Genomic DNA, 18823 nt, shown 5'->3' on the forward strand with positions numbered 1-18823 from the left:
TGACCACATTTTGGAAAGCAAACACCACAATGTATTTTCTAAGAGGCATATTGGCTTTTTTGAAAATGTAGTATTTCACACATTTTTGGAAAATGAGGAAAGAAAATGAAAATGTATTTTTTTACACATAGTTATAAATTAGTAAGATATTTATAAAACACAGCATAGGCATTCTTAGAATTACACCCCGAAACACATTATACTAATCTAATCTAAGGAGCACCTTCAGGTATTCTAGGGGCATAAATTATGCATGTAATTACGGCCTATCACATTTTTTGGAGGCCCTGGAGCACCAGGACAGTAGAAACTCCCACAAAGTAACCACATTTTGGAGAGAAAATACCCCAAGGTTTTTTTTTAAGAGGCATGGTGAGTCTTTTGAAGACTTTTTTCTCCACAAGTTTTGGAAAATACAAAAAGAAAATTAAAAGTTGGAGAATCTCAATCCAAAAACACATTTTGCAACTGCTTTTGAGTATGCAAATACAAAATATGTCAGACTTTTTCAATGTTTGGACTGATTATGTACCAGACATTGCATCTCGTAAGTCAACCAAAACTGCATAGAAAACAATGTACTGTAATGGTAATGGTCACCTCTGTACAAGTGGTCAGGGAATATAGCTTAGCATTGCATCACCTATAGCAGTCCCAATTTCTATAAGCTAAATAAGCCTAGCCTCCTGGAACGTGTCTGCACTGGTCTGGTGACAGGAACACTGTTGCTGGCTTCACTGGTCTACTGGTGCTCTGACTAGTGTAATGGTGATCAAGGAAACTGTGACTGGCTTTGCACCTATTCCTGCATGGATGTAAAATTGGCAGCAGCAGCTGTGTGCATCCCCATGCAGGTAGACATAGCCCTCACAAACAGTACACATTGATGCACCCCATGTGAACAAGGCCTTATGGTGGCACTGGGATTGGCATGGCACTGTGACTGGCTGTACTACTGGGTCTCATTCACATGTGAATCTGATATCCATACAGTTGAGTGTCCAGAAACTCACACTGTCTGTGTTGAGGCCTTGCACCCAGCAAGGTGCAAGATTGGTATTGGGAGCAGCAGCTGTGTCCATGCAGCCAATGTGTCCTAATAAACATGAATTGGACTACCTTCACGGGGAGGCACAGGACACCTGTGCATTCACATGTGGGTAAACATGGCCCTTAGGGTACAGGGTACATTGATACACTCTGTGTGAATGAGGCCTTATAATGACACTGGGAGTATTGTGGTGGCATTCAGTAATACTGGGTGATGATTTACTAAAACTGCAGAGTGAAATATATTGTGCAGCTGTGCATGGTAGCCAACCGTCTTCTAACTTCAGCTTGTTCAATTAAGCTTTGACAAAGAAAAAAACCTCTGAGCTGATTGGTTTCTGTGAAGAGCTGAACCAGATTTTTCACTCTCCAGTTTTAGTAAATCAACCCCTGTGTGGCCGGTGTAGTGAGCACATAAGGTCTTGATTATACTTGTGGTTGGGGATGCTAAAGCCCCACAGTTGAGCTATATTTTTACTCAACCTCTCCCCCTTTTGCTGGTAAGGTAGCGGGCAGAGGTGTACAAAGCAAAAATTATACCTCCTGTCATGCTTGGCAGGCACTACTGCACATTGAGTGCAACCCATTCAAATGAATAGGGCTGCACTGTAACTGCCCTGCAACTGTGCACAACACACATGGTTATGGTGCAGTAGTCCACAATTTAGGGGGTTAAAACAGTTCCTGAATAGCAGTCTGAATGCGGATTGTACTTCAGAGCTCTTATTTTTTTTAATAATGTTTGACTTTTTTATTGTTTTATTATTAGTTTATTTTTATTTTTTTACATTAAAAAAAGTAAAATAAATCACTGTCAACAGAGCAGTGCACAATGAAGCTCCCATCCAGCCATTTATATATAGTGGCCAGGCAGGAAGTGGTAATTTAAAATAAAAAAAAATTGATGTTTGCACATCAAGTAAATATTATAGAAAAAAAAATATTTAGCATTTAAGTGGTTCTAAAGTCTTAAGTTTTTTTTTTTTACCTTAATGAATTCTATGGGGAGGATCCCCCAAACCCTTCCCCCCTTATACTTACCAAAGCCTATTTTTGATCCAGTGCTGTGCACAAGAGCAGCAGCTCTCTCTGCTCTCTCCCACCTCTTTAGGCAGATTGATATATGATAGATGTGTAGCGCAACCCCTGCAAGGGCCGTAAAACCATTGCACAGAGCAGATAAGTATGACATTTAATATTTTCATTTTTTTTTTAATTAGAAGATTTGAAAACTTGTTAAGAATACAAAGACAATCTTTATAAATGATATGCTGTGTTTTAATTAACATTTTCTATTTTGTTACATTGTGGATGTTTATATGTTTTTATTTGGTTTGTACTTTGTACAGTTCCTTGAAAATTAACATTACTTTCATGTTCCTATTAAATTTTAACACACATCTACAATGTTAGTTTGTGTTGCAGTGTGGAAGAATCATCACATGAGGACAGTCACCAACTATTTCATAGTCAACTTGTCTCTTGCAGACATTCTTGTCACTATCACTTGTCTTCCAGCAACCTTGGTAGTTGACATAACCGAAACTTGGTTTTTTGGAAAACCTCTCTGCAAAGTAATTCCTTATTTACAGGTATAGTTCATTCTTTTTGTGATGACAATATTTATAGTATTTACATTTTATTAGGGAGAATCTTAGGAAAAATATGTATTCTTTGCTCTAATTAATTCATTTATTCATTGTATTGGCTCATCCATTTTATTCCCGAAGGTGGCTTTCATCAGTCTTGCATACACACTATGGCCCGGATTCACAAAGCACTTGCGCCGATGTATCTTGAGATACGCCGCGTAAGTACAAATATGCGCCGTCGTATCAATGCGCCGGACTCAGAAACTAAGATACGCCTGAAAATAGGCTTCATCCGACCGACGTAACTTGCCTACACCGGCGTAGAGTGGGCGCATATTTACGCTGGACGTATTTGGCGCTCCCATTGATTTTCTATTGACATATGCAAATGAGGGAGATACGCCGATTCACGAACGTACGTCCGTCTGACGCAGTGCGCGTAAAGTCATACCCCTGGCGTAAAGTTATGCCCCATAAAGGAGGTGTAACTCAGCAGCATCCATGCAAAGGGCTGCACCAGGGAACACAAGCCGACGTATTTTACGACTTTTACGTAGGACGTGAATATGACTAGGCGTAGGTTACGTTCACGCCGTAGGCAGTGATCCGACGTATCTTAGGCAGTTGTTCCGACGTGATTGTGAGCATGCGCACTGAGTTGCGCCCACGGGACGGTGCATGCGCAGTTGGCGATACGTATCTGTCTGGCGCTCGGCCCATCATTTGCATGGGGTCATGCCTCATTAGCATGGCTCACGCCCACTTCCACTTACGCCGACTTAAGCCTTGGAGACCAAGTGCAGATTTGGAAGCACTGGCTTTGTGAATTCAGTGCTTGCCTCTCTGCACTGTGTTGGCGTAGCGTAAAGGAGATACGCTACAGCGGCATAAATATGCGCCAGTGTCTGTGAATCCGGGCCTATGAGACTAAATTACGACCGTGCCAAAACGCGGTGACATAAAACACTACGACGAGCCGAAAAAAATGAAGTTCAATGCTTCCGAACATGCGTCAACTTCATTCTGAGCATGGGTGTATTTTTCTCCGATGGATTTACACACAGACGGTCGGAAATTTACTATAATTTTTTTTTCATCTGAAAATCTTAACATTTTAAAACATCTTCTATTTTTTTACACCGATGGAAAAAAGTCCGATGGGGCCCACATACGATCGGTTTCTCCGATGAAAAAAATCCATCTGACTTTTTTCATCAGAAAAAACGATCGTGTGTACACGGCATAAGAGTTCATCCATCTAAATAGCAAATTAATTTGATACTGCTGCAAGAACATCCAATTCTGTTGAAAAGAAGATTGACAAATATAATTGTTTAAGCAGAAAAAACATTCAATGTATTTATACCCCTTTCTACATACCTCAGGTCAGGGGGTCACCTGGTGTCACAAACTATAGTGAACGGAAGTGAACCACAACTGCTGGCTAGCAAGGATTTTAATGCACGGCTCTATGTGAGATTTCAGTATTGGATCCCAGGAGTCACTCCAATCAGAACACAGGAGTTTTGGGTTCTCTACATCATCTCTCTCTCACATAAAGGAATGCGTTGAGCTACTAAGTGTGGACGCATTACAACATGCATCCAACGCCTAGCGTTAAAAGATTATAATGCACGTGAAGATTCCGATACACTTCTGTATGCAAGTGATTATCAGTACTGCACCCCAGGCGTCACTCCAATCAAAGAACAGGAGTTTGGGGTTCTCTACATCATATCACTTTAACATAAAGAAATGTATTAGGCCACCAAGGGAGGAGCTATGAAATACCTTAAACCCCTTGCATAGAAAAGTTAAGGCGAACATGTTCAGTAAATTAGGGCATGGGCCCATAAATAAGTAACAACTTATGTCAAGCACGTAGAAATTAAGCAAGGTGCAGGCAATTGGTAGTTGTGTAAGAGAGGCAAATATAGCTCAGGTAATTTGAGCGTGTATGTCCCTTTAAGATACTGCAGAGGAAGTAGCCGAGAACCGAACAGACAATCTCAAGCAGTATGTTAGTACTTCAGTACTGTAACATCATTCCACTCAGTCTCAATGGCCCACCTCTGAAATCCTGCTATGAAGTCCTCAACAGGTCCTGTACCTTGTTTGAGATTCCTAAGAGCATTTTCCGCAGTGAGTTGCTTGTTAAAGTCATCATAAAGCAAGGACATAGTTGCCAAAAATTGTGGACATGAATTTAGGATTGGATCGTCTTTTTCGAGGTAGGTATTTGCCCAAGCACGTGGTTTTCCACGTGAATAGGATATGAAGGTAAGCACCTTAATCCTGTCATTGGGGAAGGTGCGAGGGCGTAATTCAAACATTAATTTACATGCATTAATGAATTCTCTGTAGGTCTTTCGATCACCAGTAAAAGGTTCAGATGGATTGACCTTAGGTTCAGGGGGAAAACGAGGTACATTTGGATTTTGCGCAACTAATTATTGCAATGTTTGGTAAACCAACTGCAGAGTTTGTACAGTTTGAGCAAGTGCGTCTACCCTTTGAGAAAGGGTGACCACATGGTTTGCAAGTTCCGCTGGGTTAATTTTAAGGTTCTATTATTCTGCACAAACTATGGTGAACAGAAGTGAACCACAACTGCGGCTAGCAAGGATTTCAATGCACTTGAGAACACAGGAGTTTGGGGGTTCTCTACATCATCTCTCTCTCACATAAAGGAATGCGTTGAACAACTAAGTGTGGACACATTACAACATGCGTCCAACGCCTAGCGTTAAAAGATTATAATGCACGTGAAGATTCCAATACACTTCTGTATGCAAGTGATTATCAGTACTGAACCCCAGGCATCACTCCAATCAAAGAACAGGAGTTTGGGGGTTCTCTACATCATATCACTTTAACATAAAGAAATGTATTAGGCCACTAAGGGAGGAGGTATGAAATACCTTCAACCCCTAGCATAGAAAAGTTAAGGCGAATATGTTCAGTAACTTAGGGCATGGGCCCATAAATAAGTAACAACTTATGTCAAGCACGTAGTAATTAAGCAAGGTGTAGGCAACTGGTAGTTGCGTAAGAGAGGCAAATATAGCTCAGGTAATTTGAGAGTGTATGTCCCTTTAACCACTTAAGGACTGCCTCCTGCAGATATACGTTGGCAGAATGGCACGGCTGGGCACAAGCACATACCTGTACGTCCTCTTTAAGTGCCCAGCCGTGGGTCGCGCGCGTTTGTCCGCGACCCGGTCCGAAGCTCCGTGATTTTAGTTCCTAGAGCTTAGAGAGTGTATGTAAAAAATTTTTACATTTTGGATAGCATGGGGAAGAGTACTCTTTGTTAAAGAGGATGTATCACCAGAGGGAAACAATGTTAAATCTCCAAGTAGTTTGTGTGCATATAACACTTGTCCCCATTAAAACCAGAGCAGTTATATTTTTTCATTGTAGCTCCACTCCTCCTGAAGCATATAAATGTGTTACAGCCTTCACTGAGCCCCACTCCTCTCCAATCTCCAGTTGCTGTCTCCTCTACAGTTAATGCAAAATATGAAATAATCAGTCCCAAAATCTTCATAAAATGAGTGTGCATTAACCATTTAAACATGATCTTGAAAGTTGCAAAAGCACATTATGTACTATTTTTGGGTCCGCTCACTTTGGATTTGATCTCTAATGTGAATAGAGGTCAGAATAGGCAGTTTCTGATGCGGAAGGGGGATGCTCTTTTAGGACTATACTTCTAACAAGTTTTCTGAATGTCAATCAAATGTTAATTGCATGTTTTATATTTTAAATTTTAGGGTTGCACTATTTCTATAGTATATCTTATTGCATGTAAACACTCCCATAGTGGTCATCTTCTGCATACACTATACTGAAGTTAGATCCCTTTCACACTGAGGCAGTTTTCAGGCGTTTCTAGTGCAACAAAAATAGTGCCTGTAAAGCACCTGAAAACTGCTTCTCATGCCTCCCCAGTGTGAAAGCCTGAGTGCTGTCACACTGGGCCGGTGTGCTTGCGGGATGGGAAAAAATCTCCTGCAAGCAGCATCTTTGGAGTGGTTTGGGAGCGCTGTATAATGCGATCCCAAACTGCCCCTACCCATTAGAATGAATAAAAGCGCTTCAGAAGCACCACAACACAGAAAGTTTTAACCGAAAAACGAGCTACGCTTTACCGCCGACGTGGCCGTGGCATGCTGTGTGAAAAAAGCCTTACAGAACAGAGCTAAAAAATTTGCATGGCTGTATGCTTTATTATGTGCACATTTTAATACCATATTAACCCTTTACTGACCGACTGCCAATACAAAAACCCATAATATGTTAAAAAAATATATAAAAATTCCAATATATTGCTAAATACCTTACAATGCATTATTAAATTATAGTAGAGCATAAATGCACAATAAAATGAATATTAAATAAGTCAAAAATAAGTATAAAATGCTGCCAATGGTCCCCAAAAAATCCTTGTTTAAATCCAGGGTACAACAACACAAACTTATACTAAATATAAACATAAAACACACTAGGCTTTAGCATTACTGTTTAAACAATTTATCAAATTCAATGTTCAGACTTTTGCATGCAGAACCTGGGTCATAAATCTACCAGGACTTGGCTAATGGTCCACATGTCCTCTCTCTCATGTTAAGGAACTTTCTCTACCTCCAAAACTTTAATGCACTGGGTTTTTGGCAATGGTGGGTTCTAAAATGATTGGAAACTCTGTATTTCTTATATGCAGTTTTAATATTATATATATGTTCTCTTTTTTGCTTGCTTACATTCCTAGAGGTTTGCCCTATATATTGGAGCCCACAAGGGCACTCCAATATAAAAACGACCCCTTCTGAGATGCATGAAATAAAATCTCAGAAAACATGTGCTGAAGAAATCTGTCTGTCCCTGGAGATTGGCTCTTGGTCTTACACACATAACATTTTCCACACGAATAAAAAACTTTTTGATCAAAAAATGTATATGTGCTTCTTATTGGGGGATCAATTACACTTTTCACCAATTTGCCTTTAATGTGGGAGCTTTCCTATAAATAAACCCTGAAACATCTGGAAGACAAGGGCCAAAAAATTATCTCTTTTCAAGATTGACCAGTGATATCTAAAAAATATTTCCCACTCAATGTTGTGAATTAAAATCCATAAGGACCACAATCCCTGTCTTGTAACAGGTTATTCCTGTCCATAGCCATGACTTTCTGTATTCTCTATTGACCAAATTCATATTAAATACTTTCCTAACAACCATTTCTCCAATTCTCCTTGTCTGTGCAATTTCTTCACAATCTCATCCCTACCAGGGAGACATTTTCTAATATTATAACACAAGCTGACGGATCCAACATTCTCTGTGCTCTAAATAGCAGACTGCAGCACCAGACTCTGTGTAAGCACACATCATTTATCCCTTATATTTTTTGTTGTTTTTGCAGAGGGTGCAAGCTTGCTATTTTGTGTTTAATTTGTTGTGTAGACACATTTATACATTTTTTTATTTATTATGAATAATTGTAGCTTTTGAAGACTACGTTCATTCATGAAAACTGAACTGAGACAGCCCATTGTAATACCTGACTAGTGCTATTGTCAGCTTGATGTTATATGAGTAAAATGCTTTTTTCTCCAGCTGAAATCATTCACAGCACAAGCTTACAATTTCTACTCTCTCCCTGCCCCTGAATAGCAGGCTGACACTCATGACTCAGTGTAAACCAAACAGGAGACATAAGAAAATGGCACAGTGATGATTTGTCCGGCAAGTTGAGTGGCTGTGCAGACTCTGTGTGTACTGCCTGACAAACCCCCACTCCTTTTGACCCGTCACTAAGAAATATGTCTCTGTTGATCTTTTTAATGTATAGTTAAGTGAATGGGTGGGGCTAGCTATCTGACTCAGCTTGATCCTGCATGGGTTTAGATGGGGACAAGTGCTTTGTGCACAGGATCCCCTGATTTAGGTTTTTATTGCTTTCTCTGACTCCACTGGGGAGTTTCACCACTCTATTTTTCCTGGTGACTGTTGTCCCTGAGACAGAAAGTGAGGTAACACTGTCTCCAACACAAAAAGTGAAGGGAAATTTCTCAAGATGGACACAGACAACAAAAATAATTAGATGGAGGTGTTTTTTTTATTATTCTTTATGTATTTTTACATAATAAGTATAATTACATAATCCAGTTTATACTAAAATGTGCATAGATTGACTATTCAGAGTGGTGGAAACCAGGTGTGGAAGTTGTTTATTAAATTTTTTTTCACCACTGTATGGCATATTATTTTAAAGATTATTAAGGAAGAAGGTAAGTGCTGAGATAAAAATAAGAAATTCATAGAGAAAAAAACATGGGAGTCCAAGGCTCGGGGGGGGGGGGGGCATCCCTCCTTCATCTCAACCCCTCTCATTGTCATACTTCCTGTAACAGGGGATATTTTGCAGTCATTCCTGGCAGTTGGTGTGTGTGAGGGCTTCATATTCTGGTGTATGCTGGTCTTTATTTTGTCCATATCCTTTGATAAGTAAAAGCAGATATTATTTGAGCAGTTTTATTTTACAGATCTGAAAACTAGCTTGGGAATGCCATATTCCAAAGCAATTTTATTGATCAATATATTGCATTTTATGAATTACAAAGTAAATCAGTGCATTTTATACAATAAATACCACAGAATCTATTTTTAGTAACCAGAGTGTACAACTGAATCTCAGTATAATTTTTCTGTGACACAAAGCTAAAATCTGACTGGTTGTCAGCAGGTTCCATTTAGAATAGGTTACAAACAATATTTTCCGGACTTTGAATTATGATTGATTTATTTGGGTTTAAAATAAGGTACATATTTTAAAAGTGCCAAAAACAGGCAGTTTTTTTTACATATTTTAAATGCAAATAATCATAATATGTATCAAATTATAGTAGAGAACTTATCATAGGAAAAAATATATAAAGGTGTTTTATTATACAGGTAATTACATTCAGTGTTGATTGGGGAAACTATCATAAAAATTATATAACATCAATAAAACAATAAAAGGGGTTGTATATGTACAGTAAACAGTTGCTGATGGTTCCCTGCTTTGGTATACAAGAAGACTCACAAACCCATTGTTCCTTCCAATCTAGCTAAATGCTGCAGTATAAATACAGTACAGTATCCTCCAGTAGTGTAGAGCTCAAAGGACCTATGTAGTTTCTCCCTTCTCACTTTCTCTACACATAAAGTGTGATCATAAATTTGGTGAAGACCAAAGTCTCACTCCTTATCCACAGAATTAAGTACTAAAGTAAAGTGTCAAGTGCTGTAGGTAATGACTTTACTATTATTATTATTATTATTATTATTAAGGTACTTATATAGCGCCGTAAATTTACGCAGCGCTTTAGAAAAACAATGTACTTTCACATCAGTCCCTACCCTTAAAGAGCTTACAATCTAAGTTCCCTAACTCGCATTCATACACTAGGGCTAATTTAAGCAGAAGCCAATTAACCTACCAGCATGTCTTTTTGTATGTTAGCTGACGCATAGCTTAGCTTATGGTTATACAGACAAAAAGCATAGAATTTCTGTAGTAGTTACCTTAACTGTAATCAGGAAGAAGCTTTGTCAGGGTTTTTTTTCTTTATTTATTTTATCTGTAGGGTGTAGGCTATTCCCAAAGACAGAAGATGAGGAGCAAGGCCTTTGATGGCATCAATGGAACATGAAACAGGTAGGAAACTATTATATTTTTCTTTCACAGAAATAAAAAGTGACATTCTATTCAGCTGAATGAGTAGTCAATTTGCATAGCAGGATGGTGTTTCATGTTCAGTGTAACCAGTTAGCAATACAACCCTTAGCAGACTAATGACTTAGTCCAGCAGGCTGTACTCATTGGTTAGATACTTTTTTATAGGAGGAGCAGTGTTGCATGTTTACTGCAAGTGATTAACATTAGGTTAGAACTTGCAATGTTTTAAATAGAAATACACTTTAACCAATTAAAAAAAATTGAATACTGAAACATTTATTTCAGTAGACCTTTTGGGGTTGAATAACTAAATAATAATAACAATGAATGTACAATTAGCAAAGTGAAGATATGTGCACTTGAAAACCTATTAGTGTGCAGGGAATTTTATAAAAATAAAATATTGCCTTGCACATGATTAATTAAAGTGAAAGCAGCTTTAGTCAATTTGAACATTCTATACCCAGTTAGCATATTGATGATAGTAAATACTTGTAACAATGATTCACAGAACAGTTTGTGTTACTTGGCTACATTGGTTAAAATTTTAAATAACCACTTACTAACCACCCCATAGCAGATTTACTGATACAGGGTGACCCTCCTGTGCAGAATCACATATATTTATGTGATTCTCCACTTCTGCCTACAGAGGGTATGTGCCCGCCGCCAGCGGGCCGTGTCTGCTGTAATTATTCACAGCATAAGCCGATCTGTGGGTGTCAGGCACTGGATGTCTGCCGGCACCCGCCGATTGTCAGGCAGAGACACAGAATGGAGCTCTACCTATGTAAACAAGGCAGATCTCCATTCTGACAGGTGGGAAGGGATGGAGTTTGTTTCTCTGCAAAGCAGGGAATAAAATCCATCACATCTCTTGAAAGCAGCACACAGTTTACACAAAAACACAGGCACACAGTTAACGCTTTGATCGCCCTAGATGTTTAACCCCTTCCCAGCCAGTGTCATTAGTACAGTGATAGTGCATATTTTTAGCACTGATCACTATATTAGTGCCACTGTTCACCACAAAGGTCCAGCTAGTGTCAGATTGTCCACCGCAATATCGCAGTCCCACTAAAAGTCTCTGATCGCCATCATTACTATTGTAAAAATAAATAAAAATTCCAGTATTCAGCGGATAAAATAAGTATTAAACACGTCACTATTTTTCTATATTTCTGAAGGTGCTGTTGACATGAAATGTTCACCATATGTCGGTAACAACCCATTCAATCCATGTATTCAAAGAAACCAAAATAAATGAGTTCAGAAATTAAGTTATGTGTAATAAAATGTAATGACACAGGGAAAAATATTGAACACATGAAGAATGGGAGGTGCAAAAATTCAAGAAAAGCCAAGACACCAGCTGAAATCTCTCAGTAATTAGAAAGCAATCCTACTCCTTGACAGTGCAAATTAACATCAGCTGGTTCAGTCTCAATTGATGGCAGATAAAAAATGTGTCTAAGGTGTCACACAAGTAACATCTCACAATTGGTAAAAGCAAAGAGCTCTCTCAAAACCTTTGTAACCTTATTGTTGGACTGATGTAATTGGTTACAGAAAGATTTATAAACTTCTAAAGGTTCCAGTGAGCACTGTTGGGGCCCATAATCCAGAAGTGGAAAGAACATAATTTCACCATAAACTGGCCAAGACTAGGTGCTCCTCACAAGATTTTTGACAGAGGAGTGAGAAGAATTATCAGAAGAGTTGTCCAAGAGCCAAGGACCACTTGTGGAGAGCTTCAGAAACACCTGGAATTAGCATGTGCAATTGTTTCAAATAAAACAATAAGCAATGCACTCAACCGCCATGGCCTGTATGAACACTCACGACACAAGACGCCATTGCTGAAAAAAAGCATGTTGAAGCTTGTTTAGGCATGTTGAAGCTTGCACAACATTTAGGCAAGCCTGTGAAATACTGGGGGACTATAGTCTGGTCAGATGAGACCAAATTGAACTCTTTCGATGCCATAATACACCATATTTGGAGTTCAAATGGTACTGAACAATACCCCAAAAACACCCCATACCAACAGTGAAGTTTGGAGTAGGGAACATCATGGTGTGGGGCTGTTTTTCAGCATAGGGGACTGGCAAACTTCATGTCATTGAATGGAAAAATGTACCAAGACATTCTTAATAAAAAAAACTGCTGGCATCTACCAGGATGATGAAGATAAAACAAGGGTGGACATTTCAGCAAGACAATGATCTCAAACACAAGGCCAATTAAACTCTCAATTGGTTTCAAAGAAATAAAATAAAGCTGCTAGAATGCCCCAGCCAATCAATTGACTTGAATCCAATATAAAATCTATGGAAAGAACTAAAGATCATAGTTCATAGAAGAGGCCCACAGAGCAAAATTTGAAGACTGTTGGGTGTAAGTATGGGCCAAAATCACACATGCATCAATGAATGCAACTAGTTTCTCTATACAGGAGACATCTTGAAGCTGTCATTACCAACAAAGGATTTTGTATGAAGTATTAAATACATCTCAGTTCAGAAATTTTCACTTAAATATAATTGCTGCTTGTAAAAGAACAATATGTTAAATATGGACACAATATTAGACTCGCACCATTCGGTGTACAGGCTGGGTTACCAACATTTATGCTATATATATAAAAATGTTATATACTTTTAATGATAGTTTCCCTGTGAAATGAATGTATTGCCTTGTTTTATATATATATATATATATATATATATATATATATATATATATATATATATACTTTTTTTATGTACCAAGCTTGCAAATTAGCATAATAATGTCCTGCGTGAGAGGTGAGTTTTTAATTGCAATCAGACCAGAGTAAATTTGGGCACTTGTCAGAGTTAGCCTGCAGATGCAGATTAAATGTTATTCAACAAGATCATTTGGATGAAAACAACATATTTGAAGAGCCTATAAAAAAGACATATGATGAACTGATGAGTTTTACCACTTGTCTACCTAGATATGTTCCTAAATGTCATGAAAGACAAGTGGTAAATGAAGCTGTAACAGCTTTGAGCTTGATACTGGCTTTCTGATAAAAGTGACTGGGTGGTTCTAGAGCTGTCTTATCACTTTTATGTGGCGCCGGTGGCACTCACACTGGCTATGGAACTATAAAAAAACTGCTTCCGTAGAATAAGCAGAAGGAACTTCTGGAACATCTGTTCCCCAGTGCCTTCTGTAACTCATAACCCTAGAAGAGATGTGTTTTAATTGACTTCCTGGGTCACAGCTATCATTCCTTGGCTAGTAAAGATGAGAATGCAGCTATTCCAGCATGATCTAATAGACCCTAATATGGAAACCTGTCCATGCAATCACATAGGGAGTTAAGCCCCTGTGTGATAACAAGAAAGTAACAAAAACCTAAAAAAAAAATAGAATTGTATACAATAAATAATAAATAATATACTAAATGAAAAAACAACCCTCCCCACACACATCCCATAAAAAAAGCATAGCATAGGATGATAGGAGGAGCACATGTATGTAACATCAATTGCGCAAACACATGTGAGGTATCATTGCAAACGTTGGAGTGAGAGTGATAATTTTGGGGCCATAGTACACAGTTATCGCTAAACTGGTGGCCCATAAAGACTTTTAAAATGTCACTTATGGGGAATTTTGGGTATTGTAGTTTGCTGCAATTCCACAGGCATTCACAATCATTAGACTTGACATGTTTGGTATCTATTTACTTAATGCAGCCTTGTCTTTTATATTGTTCTCCAAAATTGGGTATAATATTGTGTTTGCTCTAAAGTTATTTTTTTTTCTTTGCATTTGATAAATAAATGTGCAAATATCATGCAACATAAAAAATTGCAACCACCTCCAGTTTTTTCTCCAGGGCCTCTGCTTTCAGAAAATATATGTTTCACTGGTTTACAGTAATTTCTAGCAAATAATACAGATTTTAATATGTATGCAAAAAAATAAATAAATAATTACCCCAGTAGACAAGTAGTTAAAGGACATGATAATATTATAGGGACCTGTGTTGCATTAAGCAAAATTAATGCTTTAACCTTTCAGCAAAATTAATGCTGAAAGGTTAAAGACCACTTTTGGACAGACCTTAATCATCAGCATGTCACTGGGATAAAAGCAATCACTTAATTCTGTGTCAACTGCTTTGCACGTTATCAGAATTAATATACATTTTGAAACATATACTGTACCAACAAACAGATGATTAAAATCCTTTCAAACAAAAGACAATACAATATCTCCCCTCTCTTATATTTGCAATATATACTTGAATAATTAAGTGATATGGTAAATCCTGTACATTCCCCAGAGATGATCTTGGATTTTAGTAGCATATAAGTACATTAATATATACAAAGAACTCAAATTTATATTTATTTTCATACACCTTAATATTTAATAAAAACTCTGACAGTGTGAATCTGTCTATGTATGTTTGGTATATTGTTCCTCCAGCCACACCTCATAAATAACTAAAATGAATTCCAATTTATTGTAAAGCACACTATGTAAAGAGAAAAGTTCTATATACCCCTATAAGAAAATGAAATCATTAGCACTGTGCATGTATAGTGTTCACTGTGAAAGAAATGAACCTTAAACCAAAGAATGTTTGGTAAAATTGTGTTAATCCTGCTAATTTTCAAATCAGTTAGCTCACAACATTGTACATCCAAGTACAATGGAATGAGAGAATGTATAATGAAAAATATAAAATAAATGTGTAAAAACAATCAGTGATATTTCTTGGAACAATAGCACATATTTCTCATTTTCACTAATAAATAATTGTTTCAAAATAAACCTGGCTGTAGGCCAGGAAAAGAATTATGTAAAATATGGTGTAAAGTAACCTATGCATTTTACTTACTTTTACATCATGTTGCACCCTTCAAAATAACAACTATTTCATGTTATATTGGCTCGAGATGTGGCCATATTATGTTTGGAAAATGGCTTGTTATTTCTCCAAGCAAAAGAATTAGACAATAAAATGAAATAGTAAGCAACCCCGTTTTGTTAGTGTTACTTTATTTAACAGACATTTTTCCCTCATTATCTGAACATTTTATGCCAAAAACCTTAGCCAATATCTTTTGAAATAAGGATTGTTCAGTCGGAATGTTTTTTTCGAAAAGGTGAAACATGATAGAAAAGTCAGTAGAATACATAATTCAGTTTACACCTAACTTTACATCAGTGGCAGCTGGTGGTATATTTTTTTTTGGGGGGGGCAATCGATCTGCTGCCAACCCCCCCTGCCAGTCGGTTGGTCGGATCTCCTACATCCCCCCCGGTCGGTTGATTGATCCCCGCACTTACACCATCTAGGTCGTGGTCTTCCTCTGGGTGTTGCCAACCTAACAGATTGAAACTTACTGACACAACACCCAAAAGTTTTACTGGCATTTCCAAAAGTTACAAAATTACAGTTTTAAGTGCAAATTTTAGTATTTAGGCTACAAACAAATGGCATATGCAATTAGCAATAGATAATAGCAGAAGATAATAAGGCAAAACACATATTTCTTATTTTATTTTTGATTTAGTAAGTAGCACAGGGACAGGACTTAGGAGGGCAAGAAAGTAGAATGCACACACACATAAAATTGACTCACAGTGACAATGACAGCAGTGTGCAGCAACATAGATGATGATGACATCTCACTGACACAACATGTCCCCTCCTGAGTCGCAGTGACAGTCTCTCTTCAAGCCCAGCAGTCCCTTCAGTCTACTCCATTCTAAATAGCACTGATGGTCCCGGTCCCAGCCTGCCTTGCTCCCATAACACAGACTCACACACGAGGCTCTGGCCACTCTGCTTGGCTCCATTGCACCATGACTTCACACGACATGTTCGGGCACCGCCTCTGCCAGAGCCTCCCGATTATACTGTAGCAGGCACTCAAATGGTCTCAGCCAGCTCCAGACCAAGCTGAGCGTCACAGCAATATTTTTTACTGGCAACCTTTTACTGGCATTTACTGGCAGGAGAAAATTGCCCTTTTTTTTACTGGCTGCCTGTAAAAATACTGACGGTTGGCAACACTGGCGGCGGGCCTCTGCGTCTCCTTCTTCTTTGGCTTCACAGTGGTGCAGCTTCTCTTGCATCCCCTCTCTCCTCCTCCTCCTCCTCAGCGACCAATAGGATTGCTTCTCCTCTCGGCCAATTGAGTCTCAGGACCTGCTTCCTGAGCCAGGATTGGCCAAGAGGCTGGTATTTATGTAATTTCTATTTATATCTTTTTCTACCTATAAATTTCCATTTTTCATGCAGTGTGGTCCACCTGTGGTTTCTTTATCCGGGGGGGGGGGTCTCTTTATATTTTCCCCGGTGGGTTTGTTTTGGCTGAGAGGAGAAGCAGGAAGACAATAGCGAATATTATTTTTCTATTGTCACACAAGTGGGTGGGCTCTTTTTTAAGCCAATTAGAGCCTAAGGCTCTATTCAATTGCTTCTCAAAAAAATGTTAGTCCTCCCATTGGAGTCCATGTGTCTGGCACCTGCATGTAAATTAGGGGATGGGTGCATGGATTGAAGGGTGGTGCCCCTGCGCCCCGTATGTGTCTCTGCTTTCCATAATTCTTCTCGTGACCTACAGTGCTTACAGTTGTTTTGTATGTGCCCATTTAATTCGAGATTTTCCTAGCTTGTGACGGAAAATATTAATTATATGAAGACAGGAGGCGAGTATCTTATGCATTATCTTTCTTTAATAATGCCCATAGCAGAAATACAGTAAACATTTATTGTAACTTAAAAAATTCAAAGAACTACCCTTCCCAGCAGTCCCTGGGCCAGTGTAGCCCCTCCCAGACCGTAGCCTATATAAGGGACTGTCTGAGGTAACCTATTCCTCTTTCTTCATGCGAATTAGTGTAAACAGGAACCGAAAGTCCAATTAGACATCTCCGCGGCTGCCGGGAACCTTCCGACCGGAACACAACATCCGAATCTGGAGGAAACGAAGGACAAGGCCAACACGGACCAACTTCATCCGGACCAGCTTCATCCCAACGGGGACTATAGGAAACCCAAACCATTCGGAGCCGACCGGTCAGTTGTCCTCCGGAACATGGACCAACGGATTCAGTCAACGGCATCCCGACTCCGGATCTGGAACGCAGTAGGAACCTCCATCTGCGGTGAACTAAACCCATGGATCGAAACGGACAGCAATCCCAACAGGGATAGTGAAAACGAACTCCCGGGGCGTACCAGCCTCAGACTTGCAGGGTGCGTGGTTCATCAGTCTAGAACGAGAGAGAGACAACCTCGTGACAGGGTTGGGTTGGGAGGGAAGATACTCGCCTCCTGTCTTCATATAATTAATATTTTCCGTCACAAGCTAGGAAAATCTCGAATTATACATCAGACAGGAGGCTCATATCTTATGCAAGTTCAAAGCTATAACAATGCATATGACCAATAACAATCAAAATAATCCACAACACTGACATAGATATGTGTACCTCCTGTTCAAAGCGGGATTGGCGGAAAAGCGGTCGCTGACAACAGTCCGCCGCTATAGTAAGTCACAGGCCCCATACTCACGACCAAACATGTTTGCTGAAACTGGCCCGCGGACCAGTTTCAGCATACATGTTTGGTCGTGTGTAGTTACGAGCGTACAGAATTTCACCGTACATTTGCCCGCCGGGCCGTTTTCCAGCAGACATTTATTTCCAAACTTGTTTTAAAACCGTCCGCTCAAATCCTGTCCGAACGTACATGTTTGGTGGTGAGTACACAAAACCAACGTACAAAAACCCCGCGCATGCTCAGACTAAATGAGGCCACGGGAGCGCTCGTTCAGGTAAAACTCACGTTTCTTTGGGATATGGCACATTCGTCAATAGAAAGATTAATTCTAGCAATAGAACACTGAAGCAAAACACACAATAACCAATGCTTGATGCCGTCGTTTTATTCATTCTTCTCTTGCTATAACTAATCAGTTATTTAGCTCATGTTATTTCAACTGAGTTGTTCCATACTGAAAAGTGACATTTGTTAGCTGTGATGTAGTAAGATTTTTGCAAACTTTTATTGGCCCGACGTATCATATTTTTAGTGGTCCTCCACATTTCAAATTTTTTGCTTTTAATGTTTAATGGTTATCTTTCCCACTTTCTTTAGGTGTTTATAGTTATGTCACCATTTAGAATATTTTAATAGGAAATATTTTTGATTTAGCTTTTGTTTGTATATTTAACATGATTTTGTTGAAGGTTGTTTAAATTGTCTACCATGTTGGCACACCAAATGACCCCCCCCCCCCCCCCACATGAGTTAGTGAATATTTTAGATTAATCATTTTATTTGTTTGTAATGTTTGATGCCTAAAATAATACCCACAGTATTACAAACAATAGGCAAGTTTTTCAAATCAACAAAAAGGCTTTTATTTGAGCAAATTATAAAAAGGAT

At 38.8% G+C, this 18823-nt stretch overlaps 1 protein-coding gene across 1 annotated transcript in view; it reads left to right on the forward strand.

Annotated features, from left to right (window-relative positions):
* HCRTR2 (hypocretin receptor 2) overlaps positions 1 to 18823 on the forward strand; it is a 101386-nt gene that overhangs the window by 34884 nt on the left and 47679 nt on the right. Inside the window, exon 2 of the mRNA XM_040349847.1 lies at positions 2464 to 2642. Coding sequence (XP_040205781.1) covers positions 2464 to 2642 — 179 coding nt within the window. The remainder of the gene's footprint in view (positions 1 to 2463; positions 2643 to 18823) is intronic.

The sequence above is a fragment of the Rana temporaria genome, chromosome 4 (genome assembly GCF_905171775.1).
Source record: "Rana temporaria chromosome 4, aRanTem1.1, whole genome shotgun sequence".
Taxonomy (NCBI): domain Eukaryota; kingdom Metazoa; phylum Chordata; class Amphibia; order Anura; family Ranidae; genus Rana; species Rana temporaria.